The sequence below is a fragment of the Phascolarctos cinereus genome, unplaced genomic scaffold, assembly GCF_003287225.1.
Source record: "Phascolarctos cinereus isolate Bilbo 61053 unplaced genomic scaffold, phaCin_HiC Scaffold_726;HRSCAF=1367, whole genome shotgun sequence".
Classification (NCBI taxonomy): Eukaryota; Metazoa; Chordata; class Mammalia; order Diprotodontia; family Phascolarctidae; genus Phascolarctos; species Phascolarctos cinereus.
This window is the reverse complement of record NW_027556098.1, coordinates 400,546,100-400,570,064: the sequence shown is the minus strand read 5'-3', so window position 1 is coordinate 400,570,064 and position 23,965 is coordinate 400,546,100. Positions and strand designations below refer to the sequence as shown.

Genomic DNA, 23,965 nt, shown 5'->3' with positions numbered 1-23,965 from the left:
AAGTGCCCCAGATAATAATAACAATAACTGTCATAACAATTAGCACTTCTATAATGCTTTTAGGCTTAAAAAGTATTTTACATAAGTTAACTCATTCAACTAGTAATAAAAGAAAATGTTACTAGAGATCAAGGGAATGGTATAAAGCTAGATGTCAGCAAAACATAAAGAAAAATCTTGCCACTTATTCTAGTAGGCAAGATGGATAGATGTCGATTAATAAGCATTTATTAAAGACCAACTATGTTCCCGGCACATAAGCTACGTGGGATTAGAATTAGTTGAATGACTAGATCCGAAGAGGAATCACTAATGGTCCAAGGTAAGCTTAAAGACAGATGTCTGGTAGAATGTCCCAGGGATCTGTCCTTGGTCCTATGCTGTTCAATGTCTCTCTCAGTGACTTGGATAAAGACATTGTTAGGATAATCTGTCAAGTCTGCCAAAGATGTGATCTTGGGAGGGATAATTTACATTTTGGTTGGCAGAGGCAAGACCTGAAAAGATATCAATGGCTAGAATGATGGGCCAGATCCAATGACGCAAAACTTAATTAGGATAAGTGTAAAGTTCTATATTTGAATTCAAAACATCAATTTCACAGATATGGGATAGGGAGGCATATCTAGACAGCAGGCCATGTGAAAATCTATCTGGAGGGGGATTGTTTACTAAACCACAGGCTCCTGATAAAAAGCTAATGTTATCCTGCACTGCATTAGGGAGGGGAAGAACGAGGGACATAAGAGTCTCACCGCATTTTATCTTGGCCAGAACATATATCTGGAATATTCTGCGTGTTTCTGGCTCCCATATTTTAGGAAGGATGATGATAAACTGAAGCATGGACAAAGGAAGACAACCAAGAGGGTGAGGAAACTGGAAAATCACTCATGTAAGGGCTGGCTGAAGGAACTAGACATGTTGAGCCTGGAAAAGATTTAGGGGGTGATAGTCCCATGAAGGGCAGCTAGGTGGCACAGTGGATAGAACACCTATCAGGCCTGGAGTCAGGATGACCTGAGTTCAAATCCAGCCTCAGATACTTAATACCTATGTGATCTGAGCAAGTTACTTAACCCTGTCTGCCTCGGTTTCTTCATCTGTAAAATGAGCTAGAGAAGGAAATGGCAAATCACTCCAGTATCTTTGCCAAGAAAGCCCCAAATGGGGTCACAAAGAGTCAGACATGATTGACATTACTTAACAACAAGTCCAATGAAGAGCCTGTCATGGGGAAGGAAGATTTGCTTGGCCCCAGAGAGCAGAGCTAGGACTAATGAGTAGACACTACAGAGTGGCAGGTAAAAAGAAAAGCTTCTTAATAATTAGAGTGGCCCACAAGTGGCTGCTTCAGGAAATGATGGGCGTCTCCCTCACTGAAGACCTTCAAACAGAGGGTGGATGAACACTTCTCAGCACTATGGTAGAGGTGATTCTTGGTCTGAGGCTGTCCTTTCAGCTTTGAGATTCCATTCTTCCATCTGGGGTGAAGAGTAGGATGGATGCCATAGACAGATTCTGAGGAGGTGGCCCATGAAGGTTCCACAGCATCCTACAGAGGTTCCTGAGGTAGGTACACAAAGTGGTGGAAAAGATGAGACCAGAAAGTTGAGTTTTGTTTGGGAGTAAATTTTTGGAGGAAACCCTGAGCCCTCACACTTCTTGGGCTCCCACAGGGCTTGTCTTTCAGGAAGGAGCCGTGTCAATTGTAGACCAAATCTTCAAGGAAGATCCCAGGACTGTCCCCATACCTACTGGGTCCTTCTATACTTAAATGTTTAGCAGCATGAAGCTGGGTGCCATGCCGAGCCTCTCCCACTCAGAGAGTGATTCCTCCGGGAGCCCATGCTGTTTCTCCCCCATTGAACTGAGGTCTCAATTCAGTTCAGTGACAATGTGTCAAGCATTGTGCTATACGCTGGGATTTTTTTAAAGCCAGACCTGTGCTCTGATCCTTGTAGAGAGGAAACTCCCTCAACCAGTGTTCATCCATCAATGGATCAAGGTGTTATGAAATTTATAGGCTTAGAACACATGCACGTGTGTATGTGTGTGTGTCTTGGACACCTCTGACCATCTGGTAAAGCCTATGGACCCCTTCTCTGAATAATGATTTTAAATATATAACACAGAGTACATAGGATTATAAGAAAAAGCAATTATATTGAAATATAGTTATCAAAAAAAATTTTTTTAAGTTCATGGTGCCTTAAGAATCCACCTGTCTTAGGGAGTCTTCTGGGGCCACTGAGATATTAAGTAGCTTGTCCAGGGTCACATTCTCAGTATGGTGAGAATTATGACTTGAACCCAGATCTTCCTGGTTTTGAGGCTAAATCTCCCTCCACCATACTAGGCTATCTCTCCTTCCATAACACAAGGCATTGATAGTACACACAAAAAGAAAATAATCCTTTACCCTCAATCTATTTTTTTATGTGAAAAATAGCTTCTTGCATCAGACTAGGAATTCTATCAGGGCAAGAGACACGTCTCCTCCCCGTTCCCCTCCCCAGAACCACCCTCCCCATCCAACTGGGGGCTCCAGCACCCATGACTCTGAGTGCTGAAATTAGAGACATGGAAGCCAAGTTCTGGCTCTGACACTTCCTATCTGTGTGACCTTGGGTGAGTCACTGGCTGGGTCTCAGTTACTTCATCTGTAAAATGAGTGGGTTGGTCTAGGTCTCTTCTGGCTAGTTATCTGTAAGCCAATGATGGGGACTATCTTTATTTCTTTTTTTATACCTTTCTGGAGCTGCTGGTTCACAACGCTGGGCACACTGGGATAATTTGATATATGGCATTGACCAACATAACTAGCCCACAGTCACCACTTTGGTGGTTTGCTGGGGCGGTTCCATCCAGCTGCAACCCAGATGTTCTTCCAAAGCTTTGTCTTGGGCCATTAAGCTCCCCTTAAGCTCCCTCTGGAGGCAGAGGACACCTGCAGCCTTTAGGACCCAGCAGGACTCCCTGCCAAAGGGAGCGAGAAGGGCAAGGGAAATGTCTGAAGGGCTTGCAGGAGGCACTGATGATTCCCCTCCTCCCCTGACCCTTACATGTCTCTGAGACTGCTCGGGGCACACACTCTTCCTGGCATATCTCCCCTACATTCCTGAGAGCTCACTACACTTCCCTCCACAGCTGGAACCCCCAGCAAGGCTCTCCAGGCTGGCTCAGATGCAGCTGGGCTAATCCCCACACAGTCTGGGGTGACAGGGAGTGAATTGGTGCCAAGAAGGCAAACAAGCATCTCTGCATATCTCCGGTACCCTCATCACCCCTTGTCAGAGCCAGACTAGATTAGAAGACACATAGATCTAACAATAACTAAAATGATTCAATGCTCAATCTGAAATCAGGGTGTGTGAATGGTCCAGAGGAACATCTTTCCATAGTTCCAAGTAACCTTCTTAATCTCTAGTGCCTCCACACCCACCGACAACAGCCACTGGCTCCAATACTTTCCTTTTCCTCCCTGGCTCCTTGACATCTCCTTAGCTGACCTCCCCAACAGCAAACTCAAGGCAATTCACGTTAAGAGTGGACTTTGGGCAGGGACCAGCTGAGCCTTGGAATGATCCATGTTCCCTGGTCACACGTCACATGCCACCTTTCAACACCTGCTCTGGGGTCAGGTGAGTCTTCTGTGAGTGAGAGAGTGGTGTAATACAGGAGAGAAGCAGCTAAGTGGAAATCACAGATGACAGCAAACCTTGGAAACCTAAACCTGACCCTGGGATGTCATCTCCCTCCTCGGGAAACACTCCAAGATCCTGGCTTGGTGACCACAGAGCTGAGTTGATGCTGGGGGCAGACACAGAAGTCAAGGCACTGGTCAAGGCAAAGACCATCGAGGAGTCTGGGGATTTCTGGGTATCAGTTCTACAAACTCTGGGTTGTCCTACTGCTTGGACATGGGTGGCCTTTCCCTAGTTGGCTGCGATTTCAGTGGGTTTCTAAGAACCAAGGGTGGGTCTCCTTGGGGAGAAAGGGTTTATTAGCTAAAAGGATGGCTGCCCTGGAATTAATTATCCAGGAATATGCTGAGCATTGGTGGAAGTCACAATACACACTTTCTAGCTCACAGGAGTTCTTTGGAGGTCCCCAGGCCTGAGGTAGAGCAGGTAGCAGGTGATTTTACTCCATTGGTAGATCCTGGGTGATCCAAAATGACCCCAGTAAGGAAGGATCTAAGGAGAAGACATCTCTCAACCATTGCTTTCTCAGCCTCTTGGCAAAGGCCTGGAACCACATGCAAGTAAGTGTATCTCCAGAAGAATTCCACAGAATGAATCAGGGGAATTAAGAGGACTTACCATGGCCAGACGGGGGCGTGGAGACAAAACAGTTGAGCCAGAAATGCCAGAGGTAGCCATGCTGAGTCCCAAGTATGTCAATTCAGAGTCACAGAATTTTTTAACAGCTGGAATGGACCTCAGCTGCTGATTAGAATTCGAGCCCTAGAGTTCACAGGGCTCTCAGAGGCCATCTCAGAGTCCAACCCCCTCATCGTACAGAGAGGACGCTGAGGCCCAGGAAGGTTGCCTTGCCCAAGGTTGAACAGGTGGTGTCAAAGGTGGGAGTTGAATCTAGGCCCTTGACCCTACACCACGCTGTCTCCTATTGATTATTGATTGACTGATCTGGTCCAGTCCAAACCTGAAATAAGGGGCTCCCCTCTACAACCTACCTGAAAAGTAGCCCTCTGACTTCTACTCGAGGACCTCCAATAAGGAAGAACCCACCACCTCTTGAGGCAGTCCCATCCCCCCTTCCAAGGGCAGCCCCTCCCAGTCACCATACTGCTAGTGCTTGTTATTTACACATGTTGTCCTCCCCCTCCCCATTAGAATGTAGGCTCCTTGAAGGCAGGGACTGTATTTTTATCTTTCTTTGTATTTGTTGTTGATTCGTTTTCAGTTGTGTCTGACTTATCACGTTCTCTTTTGGGGTTTTCTTAGTAAAGATACTGGAGTAGTTTGCCATTTCCTTCTCTAGCTTACAGATGAAGAAACTGAGGCAAACAGGGTGAAGTGACTTGCCCAGGGTCACATAGCTGGTTAAGTTCCTGAGGCTGGATTTGAACTCAGGAAGATGAGTCTGGTGGGCTACCACCGAGCTGCCCTAAACAAAATACAGACAGGATAAATTAGAGGTGATCTCGGAAGAAAGGCACTAAGATTAAGGAGGGATGGCAAAGGTTTCTTGCAGAATGTGGGACTTTAGCTGACCCTTGAAGGAAGCCAGGGAAGCCAGGAGGCAGAAATGAGGAGAGAGGGACTTCAGGCATGGGCACAGTCAGTGAAAATGCCCAGAGCTGGGAAATGTCAACATCCTTCTTGAACTGGGACAGGAAGAACTCAAAGCAGTCTTCCACATGCAGACGGACCAAAGCAGGAAGAGAGACGCCTTCATGCACAGCATGCCAAGTGGGAATCTGGATAAAGGCTCATGGGTTTGCATGGTAGCAGCTGCTTCCTCCCTATCTGAGGTGGGCAGAGACTGTAAAGTGTGAAATGATCCTCAGAGCTATGGGAAATTGGGGTCCACTGGTAAGTACTGAGCAAGAGAACAAGAATCCTTCCCACTATACTCCCGACCAGTAGTCACCCACCCTCTGCTTGCACCTCCTACTCACCTTAACTGCTCAAAATCCTCGCTTCCTTCAAGACATTCAAGCTCAAGCATCACCTTCTGGAGCTGAGGTTCTTAACCCGGGGTCCACGATGCCCAAGGATCAAGTTGGGGAAGGGGGTGTCTGTGAGCTTGGAAGGGGGAACAGTGACATCGCTTTCCCAGTATCATTGGTTTCATTTGCCTTTTGTGTATTGATTCTGAGAAGGGGCAGATGGTCTTTACGAGATTACTCAATGGGGCCATGCTAGGAAGCCCTGCTCTAGATAAAGCCTTTTCTGATTCCCCCAGCTGTTAGTGCACTCTCCCTAAGGCCTTGTATTTGTTCTGTGTGTGTGTGTGTGTGTGTGTGTGTGTGTGTGTGTGTGTGTGTGTATGTGTGTGTGGATACACATGTATTATTCCCTCCCTCCCCATAGTATGCAAATTCTATGAGAATAGGCATAGTTTCTTCATCTTTGTATCACTGGCACTGGCCTGGCAGCATGCAGTAGGTACTTAATAAAGACTTGTAATTGATTGATTATGTCACAGTATCACAGATTTAGTTCTGGAAGAAACCCCAAAGGTCCTTTCCTCAGAGTCCAACTCCCTCATTTTACAGATAGGGAAACTGAGGCCCAGAAAAGTTAAGTGGCAAGGTCAGAAAGAGCCCAATGGGCAGAGTTTGGCTTTGATCTCCAGTATTCTATCTCCGCACCCAAACTTCATTACCCCACCCTGCTCCTATGTAATTTCTCATCCTAGTACCATAACACCACAGCTTGGTACGACAGGGCCATGCACAGAGTAGATGGTGAAGGGACCAAATCCTCCCCCTGAGTTTCCTTCTCAGCAGAGGCAAAAGAGATGTGCGTTTACAGTTAAATCTTATTTTCCTTGAAGCAAACACAACATTCCAGCAGATGTTTCTACTTCCAGTTTCAGTGGAACTTTATGGAGCTGTTGCCCTTCTTCCAACCACCAGACAGCCATGGGACATGTGAGGGCTTGAGGAGCTCACTGCCATTCGGTATGAAACAGCTCTGGCCGGAGTCCCTGCCACACGGAAGGAAGGCATCCCAGAGAGAGGCCGTTCACCTCTTCCTTTCCGCGGAGGAGAGGGGAGTAAAACCCGTGAGGGAAAGATGGAAGAGAATGGGAGAGCAAGCCAGGAGAAGGATCCCAGGCCGAGGCCAATGCACCCTGGTTCTATTGTGTTCTAATGAATAAACAGTGTAGCCTCCCCTGCTCCCCTTGCAAAAGGATTATCCTGAGAGCTCTCGCCCTTCATTCTCAAAGAGGACCCAAATGACATCACCATGTTGGAGTCAAGGTACAAATGTGCTTGGCAGAGAGGAACAGCAGAACAAAGGCCCCATCTTGATCTGTACCATCTGTGGCTCTGCTAAGCCCCTGCACCCAAAGTCGGTTGTAATGGTGGCACAGAGGACAAGGATTATTTCCTGCATGCGTACCCCAGATTAAGGGCAAATGGTGTTTGGAAAGTGCTCCTTACATTCCGTACCAAGATGGTGCCACCCATCTACCATGAGCTCAGCAAGGAATGTGAGCTCTTCCTCCAACAGTAAAGATGGGACGAGCTAAGTCATCTGTACTTTCTCACTCAATCTTGTGGCCAAAGTCACTTTGAACCGGGGCTGGGGTGGATTTCAGAACCCCAGAATCCGGACTGGTCCAACAAGCAGCTGAATGTGAGTGCTCTCTGCATCATAGCCAACAGCAAGGTCACCCAAACTTTACCTGAAGACCCCCTAGGAGGGGGACCCCACTACCGCCTGAGGCAGCTCCTCCTGCTTTTGGACGGTTCTACTCGCTACAAAGTAGGGGCCGCTAGGTGGTGCCATGGTGCATAAAATGCTGGGCCTGGAGTCAGAAAGACTTACGTTCATGAGTTCAAACCCAGCCTCAGATACTTACTAGCTCTGTAGCCCTGGGCAAGTCACTTAACTCTGTTTGCCTCAGTGTTCTCATCTGTAAAATGAACTGGAGAAGGAAATGGTAAACCACTCCTGTATCTTTGCCAAAAAAAAAAAAAACCCACGCAGGGTCATGAAGAGTGGGACACAACTGAAACAACAGAACCATTTGTTACAAAACATTTCTTTACGGTCTCAGACACATAACACTCACTAGCTGTGTGACTCTGGGCAAGTCACTTAACCCCAATTGCCTGAAAAAAAAAACCATTTCTTTACATCAAGATGAAATCTAGTCTTTGAGACTTCCACGAATTGCCTTCCCCTAGTTCTGCCCCCAGGACCCAAGAAGAACAAGTATAATCCTCCTCCACACAGCAATGCTTTAAATACTTAAAGGAAGCTGTCATACCCATCTCCAAGCTCCTTCCACCCATCCATGGCTAGCTGGGTCTCAAGGCCCTTCACCATTCTGGTCGCCATTTTACGGATACTTTCCTATTTATCCATGCCCCTCCTAAACTGTAACAGTCAGAACTGGACACAAAACTCCATCTGTGGCCCAGGCAAGGCAGATTACACTAGGATGCTCACTTTCCAGCTTCCAAATACGTTTTCTTTCTAACACAGCCTAATTTTGCATTAGCTTTAGAAGAAAGGCTGAATTTGGAGTCCAAGGACCCTGGTTCAAATCTGGCTAGACCACTTATTATCCACAAGACCTTGGACAAGTCACTTGACTTTTTAAAATTTTAATTGCTCAAACACCCGAACAGTAATGTTTCAACCCTGTAGTATCATTTTAAGTTATTTTTCTTATGAACTACTTTCAAGCAAAATATTTATCTTTTTTAATTGAGTCTCAGTTTTCTCATCTTAGCAAGGAAGTGAATTAGATGAGAGTCAATGTTTCTAGGAGTTTGCAGTTCATTAAAACTCTCTGATCTTTTTTGTACAAGCTTCTGTGTAGCCACATTTCCCTCATATTGCATTTGATTTTTTTTAAACTCAGAGGTAAGGCTTTGCCTTCAGAACTTCATGCTCTTAGATTTTTGCATCCTAGTCTTTTTTTTTTTTTTTTTTTTTTGCTAAGCAATGGGTGAAGTGACTTGCTTAGGGTCACAAAGCTAGTAAATGTTATGAGTCTGAGGTCATTTGAACTCAGGTCTTCCTGACTCCAGGGTCAGTGCTCTATCCACCGTGCCACCTAGCTGCCCCTTTCCAAGTCCTTTTGCATCCTACCCCTGTCATTCACTGCATCTGCTAACTCTGCCAGCTTTGTGTTAGCTACAAATTTGATAAACATTCAACCTATGGCTTTATCTGAATCATTGATAACTATGGTGATAATAATAATAACAATTATCATAATTGTTTTTATTAATAACAATTGCTAATAACAATAATTATAGCTGTTGTTTACATTGGGTTTAAAGGTTTGCAAAGAACTTTAGATAGTGCCTGGCATACAGTCAGTGTTTAATAAATGCTTCTTTACTGACTGATCTCCTTTGAGCCTCAAGACAGCTCTGGGGGCAGCTAGGTGGCACAGTGGATGGAGCACTGGTCCTGGAGTCAGGAGGACCTGAGTTCAAATCTGACCTCAGACATATAACATTCACTAGCTGCGTGACTCTGGGCAAGTCACTTAACCCCAATTGCCTCACCCCCTCCCTCCCAAAAAAGATAGCTCAGGAAGGCAGGTACTATTATTATTATTATTATTATTATTATTATTATTATTATTATTGTTAGCACCCCCATTTTACAGATTAGGAGGTTGAGACATAGAGGTGAAGTGATTTCACAAAGTCACAAGGCTATGGGAGGGACAGGCTGTAGGCAAGATTTGAAGCTAGTTTTGACTTTAATCTAGCACCGTATCTACTAAGACATGTATCCTGGGATCAGTAAAAATCCATTAGAGCTTTGAAGCCTGTAACCAGAGTCCAGGCTCAATCTGTGATGGGAGCTAAGGGTGAGCTTCAAGCCAGGATTAGGGTTCAGTCTATGACTACAGTTAGAGGTCAATCTGTGGTCAAGGTCAATAGCTAGTCTCTGGCAGAAACTAGAGGTCAATGGGGAGTTGGAGTTGGAGTTCAACGCTTGACCGTGGTCAGTCCTGGGGTCAGGGACCACTCAGTCTGGGGTTCACTCAGGCTACAATCTGAGCACAGGCACAGACCTGAGCTTTTCTCCCTGGCTCTTCAGCCAGTCCAGATAAGACACAAGCCTGTGACCGTGGTCTCATTAACGCTATGTTCTATCCCACTGAGCTCCCTGGCAGATGGCCTGTAAAGGCTCTGGGCCTTGGCTCAGGTCAGCCTCGCAGCCACTCTCTTTCCATCAGTCATCTGGGCCCTTCCCAAGCTCAGTGTATCTGCCGTGACCGTAGCCCTCACTAAGAGAGCCCTTGGGGCAGATATTACCCTGGCCTTTCCATCTCTGCTGTGAGAGTGCTGCCAAGCCTGAAGTGCAGAGCCACGGGGAAGAGGAGGAAATGTTAAGAAAGTTATGAGCTAGCAGAAAGGCCAGTAAGAGCTGCAGGGTCTGGAGCCTGCATTCAAAGGGCCCTTGCTCCCAACGCATCTATGGAGGATCATTCATGTGGACCCAGGACAATCTCCCAAACATACTGATTTAAGGCTCTGGAGAATCACTCCCCTTCTCCTCACCCCTGCCTGACAGAGGGAGGGATGCTGGGGAAGCCGTCTTTCTTCAGAGGCATCTGCAAAGTTTGCCTTCATTGCCCTATGCTAACTTTCCTTCTGCTCCCCCTGATCCTAGCAGGGCTTACTGAATTTCACTAGATCAGTGACCACCACCATCACTAACCCCCTCTGCCAGCCCCAAGGAGCACTCGCATTGTAATCGAGAAACGTATGCAGAACCCAGAGAAATAGGGTCTCGGGCGTAGCTGGCAAGGGATGGATGTTTGAGGGCAAAGACCTTCCAGGAGGGCCTCAGATTATGCCAGCTGGTGTGGAAGGCTGGCCCTGAGCTAGGGGAGGGAGGGAGAGGTGAGAGATAGCCAACTTGTCAAACAGCAAAGCCTACACCCTTCTTCCTCTCCCATGCCGGCAGCAGCAGGCACCAACAGGTTCTTCTCCTCCTCTTCCTGCCCTGAAGGCATAAAGAAAGTCAAGAAGGGAAGAATGCACATCTGGTTCCCTAAAAGGGAGAGCTGAGCCGGCTGGGCTTTTCTTTCCCTCTTCTCCTCTTATTATCTTCTCTCTCCTCCGTGGCTGTGTGTCTCTCCTCTCTCTCTCTCTCTCCTCCTCCTTCCATCTCTGTCCCTCCTTCTCCTATCCTCTCTCCCATCTGTCTGCCCTCTCTCTTCCCCTTTCTCCCTTCTCTCCTTTTCCTCTTTCTTCCTCTCTCCTCCTCTCTTCTCTATCTCTTTCCCCTCCTTTGCCTTCTTTTCTCTCTTCTCTCACTTCTCACATTCCCTATCACACTAAAGGATGTGTGTGTCCATGTATATGTGCCTATGTATATAGTACACATAATCTCATCCACTCCTGAGATTACTCATACCCTCCTTCTAATTCCATCCTCAATGGCAAGCCAATGACCTTCAGAGTCACTCTTAGCAATGGCTGCAAGTTTCAGTTTTCATCTGTTGCCCCTTCCCTCACCTCCACCCTGAGCCATAGCATGGACTTCAAGACTTGTTCTCCAGATTGAAGGATGGGGCTGAGCCAAGCCGCTACCCTTCCCCTCCTCCATCTTCTCCTTGGCTCACTGCTGTCTTTCCATTTCCAACTCTCCTCCGGCTGGTCCAAAAACATCCCATTAATCCCTGGCTGAGAAGGTACCCTAACAGGGAGTAACAAAAGTACCAAGCTTTTTGACGCATGGTTAATTGGGGAAGATTAGGAGGGAAAATGAAGATGTTCCAGTGGGGAAGGGAGTTGGCTCCAAGCACAAGACATCAATTACATAGTATTGGCCAGGAAGCAGGCAGTCTGGAGCTACTGAGGCACATGATTTGAGAACTGTGAGCTCCCAGATAGTAGGAACCACCTTAATCATCTCTGCATCCCCAGAGTCCTAGCCACAAGGCCCTGCACATGATCAGTGAACAATAAATATGTGTTGAATAAATGAATGAATGAATGAGTTCTAACCACAGCCATCCTATTACATCCTGGATTTGCCACGATGTAGGCATCCTCAAATCTCAGAGCTGGAAGCGACCTCAGAGGACCTCTTACCCAATCCAGACCTCAAGAATTCCTTCTAATCCAATCCAACCTAATAAACATTTATTAAGCACCTAAATAAAAAATATATATTATATTTAGCAAGTGTTCATCTAGCCTGTGCTCTGAGACCTTTCCCTTCCAGCCCTCCTATGTGCAATGAAAGGAAGCCCCTCCCTCCCTCCCAAGGCAGCTCAGGCCACCTTGGGGCAACTCTAATTGTCAGGAAGCTTGTGAGGTCTTCGAAATTGGTCTTCCCGCCATCACTCTGGATTCTTGCCCTCTGGGCCCAAACAGAACTCTGAATGTAATCCCTTGTCCACGTGGACAGCCTTTCAAATTCTTGAAGACAGCTTTCATGTTCTCCCAGTCATCTTGTCTCCAGGCTAAACAACTTCTGTTCCTTCCATGGGTCATTGAAAGGCATGAACTCAATCAGGACCCTTCATGCATAAGAATCACCTTTCTCTGGATACTGCCCAGCTTACCAACGTCCTCCTTAAACTGGGGTACCCAGAAACGAACACAATACTCCTAATGTGGTCTGAGCAGGGGGGAGCACAGAAGGAATATCACCTCTCTGCCTCTCTTCAAGAAGCTTCAGGTCACATTTTCACACTAATGATTCACAATGACGTTTTTTGGTCTACTACAATGCTGAAATCATTTTCGGAGGAGCTGTTTTCCAGTCAGACCTTTCCCTCCCCACTCTACCTCTGCCATCTTGTATTTGTAAAGTTGACTTTTTGAATCTAAGTGTCAGAATTTACTGGATTTTATCTTCTTGGGTTCAGCTCAATACTCCAGCTCATTCAAGATCATTTTGGATCTTGACTCTGTCATCTGGTGTCTTGGCTGTCTCTCTCAGCTCTGTGTCATCCACAAATTGGATGAGGCTGCCATCAACATCTTCAGCCAGGAATTTCACTCTGTTTGTCCATGGACTCCTCAGGCCGGAAGCACCTTTCTCCCCTGTGGCCTCTTCTCTTATTTGTTGATTCCTTCCATTTTAAGGAGGACATCCAAGTTATACATTCCTCTCCAGACTTTCTGGACTTTTATTACCATGACCCTGCCCACATAGTGTCTCCCCTCACCCCGTCTCTTTTCAGCTTCCTTTTCTGTGTTGTCTTTGGTCATTAGAATACGAAATCTCTCTTTCTTTTTCACTTGCATTTGTATTCCCAGGGCTTAGCACAGTTCCTGACCCATAACAAGTGTTTAGGCTCACTTTATCCAAGTTATTGACAAACATGTTATACAGCGCAGGACTGATCCCTAGGGACCACTGGAGACCTCCTGCCCACCTGCCATGGAGTCATTAAAGACTATTTGGGTTCTCAAAGGTTATTGTAAGATTTAAACGAGTTAATGTAAATAGCATTTTGAAAGTGCTGCTACTGCTTCTACTATGATTACTATTACTACTGCTGCTGCCACTACTACTATTATTACTAGTGCTGCTACTATGACTTCTACTACTATTACTTTTACTACTGCTGCTGCTACTACTACTACTACTACTACTACTACTACTACTACTACTATTACTTTTACTACTGCTGCTGCTACTACTACTACTACTACTACTACTACTATTACTGTTGCTTCTACTACTACCATTATCACTACTACTGCCACTGCTGCTGCTGCTGCTCCTACGCCACCATGCCATATTAGATAGAAAGGTGGCCTCAGAGTCAGAAAGGCCTGAATTCAAATCCTGCCTCTGACACATACTGACTATGTGACCCTGGGCCTGTCCCTTAGCTTCTCAGCTCTCTAAGAAACTCTCCAAGACTCCAAATTACAGAGCAAGTGTTTGCCTACATTGAGGGAGCTTCCTCACCCAGAGTTCCTTATACCAAGGGAAGCAGAAGTCTAGCCCAAAAGACAAAATTATCGTTATCCAGCCCAGACCTCCCAGCCTACGCTGGACAGAAGGAGACACAGAATCTGGAGCTTTCTTTCACAAACTCGTTTTCTGCCTGGATTTTGGTCATGAGGCTTGTTGGTGGCAGCTCCCCATCACACCTGGGGGCATTAGGTAGAAACAAGTAAGTGTGCCCACTCTGCCCTGAGCCACAGTTAAAAGTCTATTAATATCCCAGAAGAAGTGCTGAGAATTGGGAAAGCAGGAAACAAACCGGTGAAGCCACCCCTCGTCCCACCTTCTGTAAGACGCCTTTCTTGACCCTCCTTAACCTTAGTGCCTTCCTGCTGAGCTTACCTCCAATTCATCCTGTTTATATCGTGTTTGTATATAGAGTTCGATATAAGGAAAAACTTTCCAATAATAAGGGTTATATGTAAATAGCCTGGGTTGTCTTGGGACACAGTAGGATCCCCATCTCTATAGGTCTTGAGTCAAAGATCATAGATTTGGAGCTGGCAGGGACCTTTGAGGTTACCCAGATTTTACACATGAAGAAACTGAGGTAAAAGGGAGCTGATTGTCCAAGGTCCCAAAGGCAGTAGAAGAGAATCCAGGACTCCTGCCAGCGCCTTGAGACCACTTGTCCGGAATGTTGTAAAGTAGTGGGGAATCACTGCTTAGCTCTCTGTGGGACCAGATGCTTCCGTAATTCTATGGATAGACATGTGAGCTATTGTTGCTATGAAGAGAGGGCTGAGTTTGAGCCAGAGAGATGGGTTCAAATCCCATATCTGACCCATTAGCTTTGTGACAATGGGCAAGTCATTCTCTGAGCCTCGATTTCCTTAACTGTAAAATGGGGATAAAAACAGCACCTGTCACACAGGACTATTGAGAAGGTCAAATGAAATATAACATAAGTAAAGTGCTTTGCAGACCATAAATTCCTTAAAAATTCTAGCTATTACCATTGTATTCATTCTCATTCTCTGTCTTTTCTCTCTCCCTCATTCTCTTTCCTCTCTCTCTTTTCCTCTGTCTCTCTCCCTCTCTCTCCTCATTCTCTTTTCCTCATTATCTCTTTCTCCTCTCTTTTCCTCTCTCTCCTCTCTCTCTCTTCCTCATTTTCTCTTTCCCATCTCTCTCTTCCTCCCACCTCTCCCCCCCCCCCCAGATTTACTCATTCATCATCTCAGGCTTTGGGATCCCTGAAATCCCGTGAACAAAGGCCAGGTAGGCCCAAATCTTGAGTCAATCAGTCTGCATCGATGGACTGAGAGCCTTAGTGCTAGGTGGAAGATGAGAAGGAGATCGTACCATCTCTGCCCTCAGGGAGCGTACGGTGTCATTGGAGAGATAAAAAAAGGATTTCCCCAAACTCTTATGAAGAAATCATAAAAATGACCCAAACAAGTACGAGATTGGTTGCCAAGCATACCCAGAGGCAGAAGGGTGCTGGTGGGGTAAGGACCTGCTGATGGATTGTCGTGGGCCTCAATGCCCATCCCTTCCAGAGCTTGGGCTCTGCCAACTTTCCTTGCCTCTCCACCCTGCCCCACCCAAGCTAGACCTACCATTAATTCTGCAGGGATCTGTATGTAGAAGAGGGGCTGCCAGGCCCCTCTATTATCTTCCCCTCCTAGCGCCTCTGGCAAAAACAAAATAAAAAACAAACTAGGCCTGCTTGAAGAAAGAGCTGGCATCCAAAAAGAAGAAGAGGGTCTTTCTGGCTGCCCTCCCTTGTTCAGACCTCACCAGAAGCATCCTCTGCTCAGTTCTAGGCTCCACCATTTAGGAAGGCTATTAACAAATTGGAGAGGGTCCAGGGGAGGGCCACTGGGATGGTGAAAGGCCTTGGGGTCATGTCATACAATCATCCGTTAAAGGAACCAGGGATGATTAGCCCAGGGAAGAGAAGACTGGGGGGCTGGTGGGGAGCCATGATAGATGCACTTGAGTATTTGAAGGATGATCTTATGGAAAAGGAAGTTAGAACTAGCAGCAAGGGGGTGAAAGCTACAAAGAGGCAGGTGTAGACTTGATATAAAGAGAAACTTCCTAACCCTCTTAAAATTGCCCCAAAAGGGATGGATGGGAGTGGGCTCCCCTTCACTGAAGGTCTTTGAGCAAAGATGGAGGCAGAGAGTGTAGAGTGCTGGACCTGGACTCGGGAAGATCTGCATTCAAACCCTGCCTCTGATGCTACCAGGGTGATCCTGGACAAGTCACTATTTGAGTTCAGTTTTCTCATCTGTAAAATGGGTTGCTGTCAGCAGCCTCTAAAGTCCTCCATGATTGTATGTTGTATGGGGGAGGCTAAGGGAGGTACAGACTGGAGGAAATGTCAACTGAGATCTCTCCTAATTCTCAGGTCCTGTGATTCCCCAACATGTCACTCTCCTCATACAGATAGCAGCTCATACCTTCAAGCATGGTCTGGATGACCACTCCCCTGGGATGGCACAGAGATTCCCAGGCTACAGATTTACAACTGGAAAGACCCTCAGAGGGCATCCAGGCCAGCTCCCATATCTTAGAGATGAGGAAACAGGCTCAGAGAGGTTCAGTTAGAAGCTCCCTGAGGGCAGGGGATGTCTTTTGCCTCTTTCTGTATCCCCAGAACTTGGCACAGTGCCTGGCACACAGCAGGTGCTTAATAAATGTTTACTGAACTGAAACTGAACTAAATTCCAAGGTCACAGAGGCAATAAGGCCTTCGGTAATTCTTTGGTGTGGAGGAATCTTCAGTCTCCGTTGAGCCGAGCCAGCCACAAATGCATTGGGTCAGACCCAGGGGACCAGAGGAAGCTCAGAGCCTGAAGGCAGAAGTAAGGCCCTTAAAGTTCCAGACTGCTGGAGATTCTACATTTCTAACCTGTATTTAGAGTATGTTTCTGGTATGGGAAAACATCCCTAACTCACTTAGATAAAGGGTTATCTAAGAAGCCAAGCAATCTCTGACCCCTTTCTCTCAGATCCAAAGAGCATGAGGGTCGGGGACGTTCTCTCCCCACAATGCACCAGGGAAGAGGACGGCGATGGGAAGTCCCTCCAGTCTCAACATGCCCACAGAGCGCCTGTTACCCACAACAGCCATCTCCACACACCTCCTCGAGGAGGAGGGCCTTGGCACAGGGCCTGGGAAGGAAACCTGCTTTGGGATCCGAGCCCAGCTCCCCTGAGGCCTGGAGGATGGTTCAGCCACATGGGGGGAGGGGATAGAGAAGAGGGGGAGGAGGTGCTTCTGCTCACCAATACAGGTCCTGCCATCGGTGTGGAGCCTGAAGCCAGTCTGGCATTCACAGTAGTAAGAGCCTGGAGTATTCACACATCTGTGCTGGCAGCCACCATTGTGAACCTGGCACTCGTCGGTACCTAAAAAAATGGAGGAGAAAAGAATTAAGAAGAACGGACGCAGAACAACAAGGCCGACTTGAAGGAGCTGACCTCCCCCCATCCCTAGCGCTCAGTGCCTCACTGACTAACAGATCCAGAACAACCCAGGTCACTGCCCCAGGACGGCAGCCATCTCCCACCTTTCACGGTCCCTCCCTGCACCAGTCTCCTTGCCGGGCATCCCCCTCTCCACCATGCCTGATCCTGCCTTTCACGTTACCTTCCCCACCCAAACTTACTCATCCACTCACATTCATAATAACTGACATTTTTATAGTTCCTTAAAGTTGGCCAAGTTTTTTGCATCTTGCGTGAGCCTCATGACAACCCCGTGAGGCAGGTAATTCAGGTATTGTCATCCCTGCTTCATAGATGAGTAAAGGCAGTGAGAGATTTAGAGGTAGAGGACCTGGATTTGAATCCTGCCTCTACCCCTTACAGCCTGTGTGACCTTAGACAAATTACTTCAAGTCTCTGGGCCTCGATTATCTCTTCTGTAAAATTAAGGGCTCAGAGTAGACAGCCTCTGGGCCCCTTCCCACTTTAATTCTGTAGTCCTGTTATCTGTAACACATAATATTAGCAGATAAATGTACTGGTAGATGCAAAGCCAGGTCCAACAACAAGCCTGTGCCAGGCTATGTGCTGGGGAGAGAAAGAAAAACAAAAATAAAGAGCTGGCATTCTAGCGGAGAAACCAACACAGAAATAAATAGGAACAAATTAGAGACAGAGTGGGCGGCTAGGTAGCCAGGACAGCTAGATAGCGCAGTGGATAGAGTGCAGGGCCTGGAGTCAGGAAGACCTAAATTTAAATCTAGCCCCAGACACTTATTAGCTGTGTGACCCTGGAAAAGTCACTTAACCCTGTTGGCCTCAGTTTACTCATCTGTAAAATGAGCTGGAGAAGGAAATGGCAAACGACCACTCCAGTATCTTTGCCAACAAAATCCCAAATGGGATCACTGCACCACTGGGCTGTTGGAACATGTAGTATAAGTATACACGTGTATACATAATATAAATATAAAATGAAGCATGCCTATTTTACAAATTTAAGTCTAAAGGAAGTGATATGACTTGGTCATCGTCACCTAGCTATGTATACGTATGTATGTGTGTGTGTATATATATATATATATATATATATATATATATATATGTATGTATGTATATACATATATACATATATATATGTATGTATGTATATACATATATACATATATATGTGTGTGTGTATACATATGTATATATGCCTGTATATATATACGTGTGTGTGTGTGTGTGTGTGTGTGTGTGTGATGTATCTGCGAGGCAATTAGGGTTAAGTGACTTGGCTAAGGTCACAGCAAGTAAGTGTCAAGTGTCTGGTTTGAGACTGGATTTGAACTCAGGTCCTCCTGACTCCAGGGCCGATGTTCCATTCATTGCACCACCCTGTGTATATATGCATACAAGTATACATTTATTGCTCAATTGTTTTTTTTTTTTAGTCATGTCTTCATAACCCTATTTGGGGTTTTCTTGGCGGAGATACTGGAGTTGTTTGTCATTTCCTTCTCCAGCTCATTTTACAGAGAAGGAAACTGAGGTAAACAGGGTGAAGTGACTTGCCCAGAGTTACAAAACTTGGAAGTGTCAGAGGCCAGATTTGAACTTGGGAAGATGAGTCTTCCTGACTCCAGGCCCGTTGCTCTATCCACTGTGCCACCTAGCTGCCCAGATCATACAACAAGTTACAGATAGGTTACAAAATAGATTGCAGTGGAAATGGAAAGAGTACCAATTCTGGAAATAGAGATCCTAGGTTCAAATCTTGGCTCTCTCTTAAAATTAGCAAAGTCGTTTAACTAATAGGCTTCAATTTCCTCACCTATAAAATGGGATGGGGTGTCTATGATCCTATGTTCATTAGATCATAAAGTAAATAAATGTATTAAAATAAAATAAATATATATCGAATTAAATATAAATATCTTATGAAAATAATATGGTTGGTTATAGGGGTTGAACCTGTGATTTCACTGATACAGTGAACTTTCAGGTAATGAAACTCCCTCTAGCAATGCCAGTGGTCAACGTCTGTGTAACTTATAGTCATAGAGAGGTGGGTGGAGGACCAAGAAATCAAGTGACTTTCTCAAGGTCTCAAAGAGCTGGGATTCAACCCCAGGTCCTGTTGCTCCAAATCCAGTCCATTAGGACTGGAATCCAGTGATTCCTAATACAAAAAGGATAAACCAAACTCATTTCATCCTTACAAGGAATAGCCACACTGATTCTAGAAGAATCAGGAAAACTTTCAGAAAATTCTGCTAGGGACGAGGGGAGATGGAGTGTAGATAAAGGAGTTGTAGACAAAGGAATTGTTTAAACTCATGCCCGGGCACACGCACGCACACACACAGACACGCACACTTACACACAACTTAAGAGGAAGAAACAAAAAAAGGAAGAAAAGTGTGTCAGGGTGTTGACAGGTAAATATAATCCCAGTCATTGAGCAGGTGATCGTTGGCAACCAAGACTCTAAGATTAGGAGGTTCTCCCACTGGACACTTGAGAAATGTTAACTGTCATAGACCTAGGGATATTAGATGATGATGATTCTGGTAGCAGGGAATCACAATGGGACCACACAGTGGAAAAGGTAGATTATGGAGAACTGAGGTTTGAATTCCGGCTGTAATAATTCTGTCAGTCAATAAACATTTACTGAGCACCTGCTATGTGCCAGGCACTGTGTTAAAAGGATGGGGATACAGAGGAAGGCAAAAGACAGTGCCTGCCCTCAAGGAGCTCACAGTCTAATGGAGGAGACAATATGCAAATAATTGTGTGTACACAGGATCTTCACAGGATAAGTGGGAGAGAACTAACAGAGGGAAGGCAGTCAGTCAGTCAAAAAGGTGGTAGCATTAAGAGGCATTGGGAAAGGCTTCTTAATGAAAGTGGAATTTTAGCTGGGGCTTGAAGGAAGCTGGGAAAGCCAATAGGAGGAGATGAGAAGGGACAGTGCGTTGCCTTTGTTATTATTGTTGTTCATCCTTCGTTATCGAAGAGGACCATGACCAGAACAGCTTCTGAAGTGATGACGGATTACTCAGACAGAGGAGAGGCAGGGCGTGGTGCTGGAGACACCCCCCCCCCAAGCCACCAAACCCACAAAAGACTGGATTCTGCAGAAGTAGGAATGGGTACAGTCTCCTCTCTCTTCTAACTCATCCCTAGGTCTACCCAGATTATGATCTTACAAGACTTTGTTAGAGGAAGACACTGGAGAGACCACTGGATTTAGAGGTTGAGGACCTGGGTTAAAATCTCATTCTGATATTTTAATACTTGTGTGACTTGGGTCAGTTTCCTCGACTAGGAAATGAGGAGAGTTGGACCAAATGACCCCGAAGACTTCTTCCAACTCAAAATCTGTGATTCCATGAACACATGCACCCAAGGAATATTTCTCTCTTGGCCTCAGTTTCCTCACCTGAAGAATGAGGGTGTTGGATGAGATGGTCTTTAAGATCCCCTCCTAGCTCCAATTTTATGATCTCTTAGCAGTCCATGACTGAGCCTCCATGGTGGGGCAGGAATCATAGAATCAATCAATCTGACAATAAGCATTTATTAGATGCTGCTATGCTCCAGGTAACATATGAAGTGCTGGAGATACAATTAAGAAACTTACAGCATAATGAATGGGGAGGTGGTTGGAGCATCAGCCCTAGAATCAGGAGGACCTGAGTTCAAATTTGACCTCAGACACTTACCAGCTCTGTGACCCTGGGCAAGTCACTTAATCCCAATTCTTCCACAAAAAAAGGAATGGATAGAGAACCATGGAATTTTTATGCCTTAGAGACAATTTAATCCAATCTCATTCTTGGACAAAAGAGGAAGCTGAGGTCCAGAGAGGTTAAGTTGTGTTCTGATGAGATTCAAGTACTGACTTCCAGTATAATAGTAAAGTCACTGAATATTCTTCTGAAGTTGTTCTGTTAATGCTGCTGAGATTCTCTTGTGTCCACTATCATTTATGAGCTGGAAATCAATGCCTGTCCCAGATGTGACTCACATACTACAGTGAGCATCTTTCTACTCCTCCCTTTGGGGAGGCCACGAGCATGAGCCCAAAACTAAGGTATAACTAAATCATTCCTGGGCATCAGGGTTGGGGTAAAATGAGTAGCACTGGCCCACTCTCCATTACAGGAAAAGGTCCCCCAGGACTGAACCCAGTTAAGTCTGTGTTCGTTGGCCCAGAGCTAAGAAGAGCCCCTCGAGTGGAGATGGTAGCTGATGAAGTGTCCCATTCCCCTGGAATGTGAGATGTGGGGGGAGCTTCAGCAAAGCTTTGAAGGGCTGACCTCAAATGCTTAATCCTTTGTGGGAACCCTACATGCATTTGGGGTTCAACAGGCTTTGATTTCTTTGGGAACTGAGCCTGCCTGTCCTATTGTCAGGTGAGATGGGAATTCTGTTTGGATTGTCCTACATGCTGGCAGGAAGCCACTGGGGAAACTGTGGATGCCCTACCTGTGCCAAGACCCAGAGAAGATTTTTTCATCTGGATCTCCAATAGGATAACCCCATGTATATAATCATCCTTGGAGAAATCTTAGTGCACCCTGAGAACACTGAGAGAGATTTTGTTCAGACTTTCAGTCAGATCACTCTATGTTTTGAATGGAATCATGGAAGAATTTTGACCCATGACAATTTGGTTTCTTCCTTGAAGTGATGGGAAGAACCCCATATGTTCCAGGAGATCAGTTAGAACCAGCATTTTTCTCTCTTTAAGGAAAAATGTGGATTTTTTTTCCATTTCCTTTTCTCTTTTTTCCCCTTTCATTGTTTTATTCTAACTTTCAATTTTTTCTCTATTTTCTTGGGTTTTGAGAAGTCTTTTTAAGTACTAAGCAAGCAGTGGCTTCTGATAAGATTTGTAAAATACTGTTTGTTGAATATGCATAACTTTGTATTCAAAGGTGATTTTTGTGGTTTCTTCATTCTCAAAGAGGACCAGTGACATCAGGAGGGTGATGTCTTGACTTGCAAGGGAATCAAAGTGAGGCTGGGCTGCGCAAAGTCATCAGCCTCACTCTCTCCTCCAGAGTCAATGGAGTCCAGCAGCAAGACACAGGTCAGGATGACTGGCGATGGCCTCAGATGCACCGGGAGACCTCGGCCAAAAAATAAGCTAAGGTCTTTCTCAGGTTTCAGGTTGTCATAAGGCAACACCCATTCAGTGATGAAGGGTAGGTGAGAATTGAGGCAAAAGATGGCCTGGTTTGCCTTCATGAAAGAATCAGTCCGGGAGGGGACAACCCTCAGAGTTTCTGGCAAGAACAGAAACAATTGCTATTTACATTTATTCAAGCCTGAAGGTGATTATGAGCCCTAAGACCCACCAACTGTGGTAGGTTTAGTTTCTCCCTAAAGACTATTAGTTTGGTAGGGAAGGAGGGGGCAGTTTAAAAACTCTGCCACGTGGATTGTATGAGATTCATTAGTGCAAGACACTAACGCTCAAAAGCAAAATGCTTGAGCCTTCCCGGGACCCCAGAATTGGGGAAATCCAACCCAATAAACATTTGTTAAGCACCCACTATGTGCCAGGCACTGGGAACAAAACTGATTTTTAAAAAACCAGTTTCTGCCCTCAAGAAGCTTACAATCTAATGAACAAATATGTCAAATATACTCTTGCTGAATTGCTGAGGACAACAAACATCTTACTAAGGGAAGAATGTAATGAAGGCCATCTCATGGGGTATGCTCAGAACTGCCCTTCCTGGTCCTGGCTGACTGTGCACTGGATGCATGAATCAGATAAAATGGCAACCCCTGGCCATGTGGTGGCTCAGATCTTAAGACTGTGGGTACTTTCCAAGGATGACACAGTCTAATAGCAGTAGCTCAGTTGGAGAAGGTGATGGTTCAGTGGCTCTTTCAAAAAGAGGGATGGCTTCTGGATCAGGCTCTAACACATGGTGGACAGTATAATCTGACTCGACACCCTATAAAGTGGGTGCTCTTTTCCCCACACCTGGACACCATTCTCACACGGAGTATGGACTGATTTGCTGAGCTCTCACGTGGGCCCCTTGCTATCTCTTCTGCTTCGTGATTCCTTTCCTGAGTAGGTGACTCAATGCCACTCTTGAGCAGACATGCCCAGGCTTGGAGGAGACCTTGTGAATGAACACAGGAGGTCAAAGGGTCCTCTAGAGGGCTCTTCATTGGCGCTGACTTCCAGCAAGGGGAGAAGTCTCTAGCAACTACCCAACCCTCACGGAAAAGATGATTGCCAAAAAGAGGATTAGCCCAGGCCTGGACTGTTTTAACAGAAAAGTTGATTCAGGGGTTGTCTGGACAATGCAGAAATGAAATGAAATGTAAAATGCTGAATCATCAGGCCTGCAAACTGCTTTATGTTCTGATGAGGTTTAAGTATCAGCCTCCCAAGAGAATATAATAGTAGTTATGAGCTAAGTTGCTGAATCCTGTTTTAAGTTACCTGGCAACGTATGCTCTGTCTCTTAACATTTATTTCCTCTGTGTGTGTGTGTGTGTGTGTGTGTATAGGAAATAAATACCTGTCCCATACCTGATTCATTTTATACAAAGCATCTTTTTATTTCCACTTTTGGGAAGACCAAGATATGAGCCATTATCTGTTAGATGTGGGGGATTCATCCAGGATCAAATGTGATAATATATGCAGATCATTTTAAAGCTCTTTAAATATTAGCTATTTATTATTAGCTACTAGCTATGATTGAGTGACTTGGCTGAAAGTCACCTGGGTAGTAAGTAGGAAGGGGCAGCTAGGTGGGTGCAGTGGATAGAGTACCAGGCCTGCAGTCAGGAAAACTCATCTTCCCAAGTTCAAATCCAGCCTCAGACACTTAGTAGCTGTGTGA

At 45.7% G+C, this 23,965-nt stretch overlaps 1 protein-coding gene across 1 annotated transcript in view; it reads right to left on the bottom strand.

The window, feature by feature from the left end:
* Window positions 1–23,965, bottom strand: part of MEGF6 (multiple EGF like domains 6) — a 370,100-nt gene that overhangs the window by 81,802 nt on the left and 264,333 nt on the right. The window contains 1 exon segment of the mRNA XM_020975509.2: window positions 16,896–17,018. Coding sequence (XP_020831168.1) covers window positions 16,896–17,018 — 123 coding nt within the window.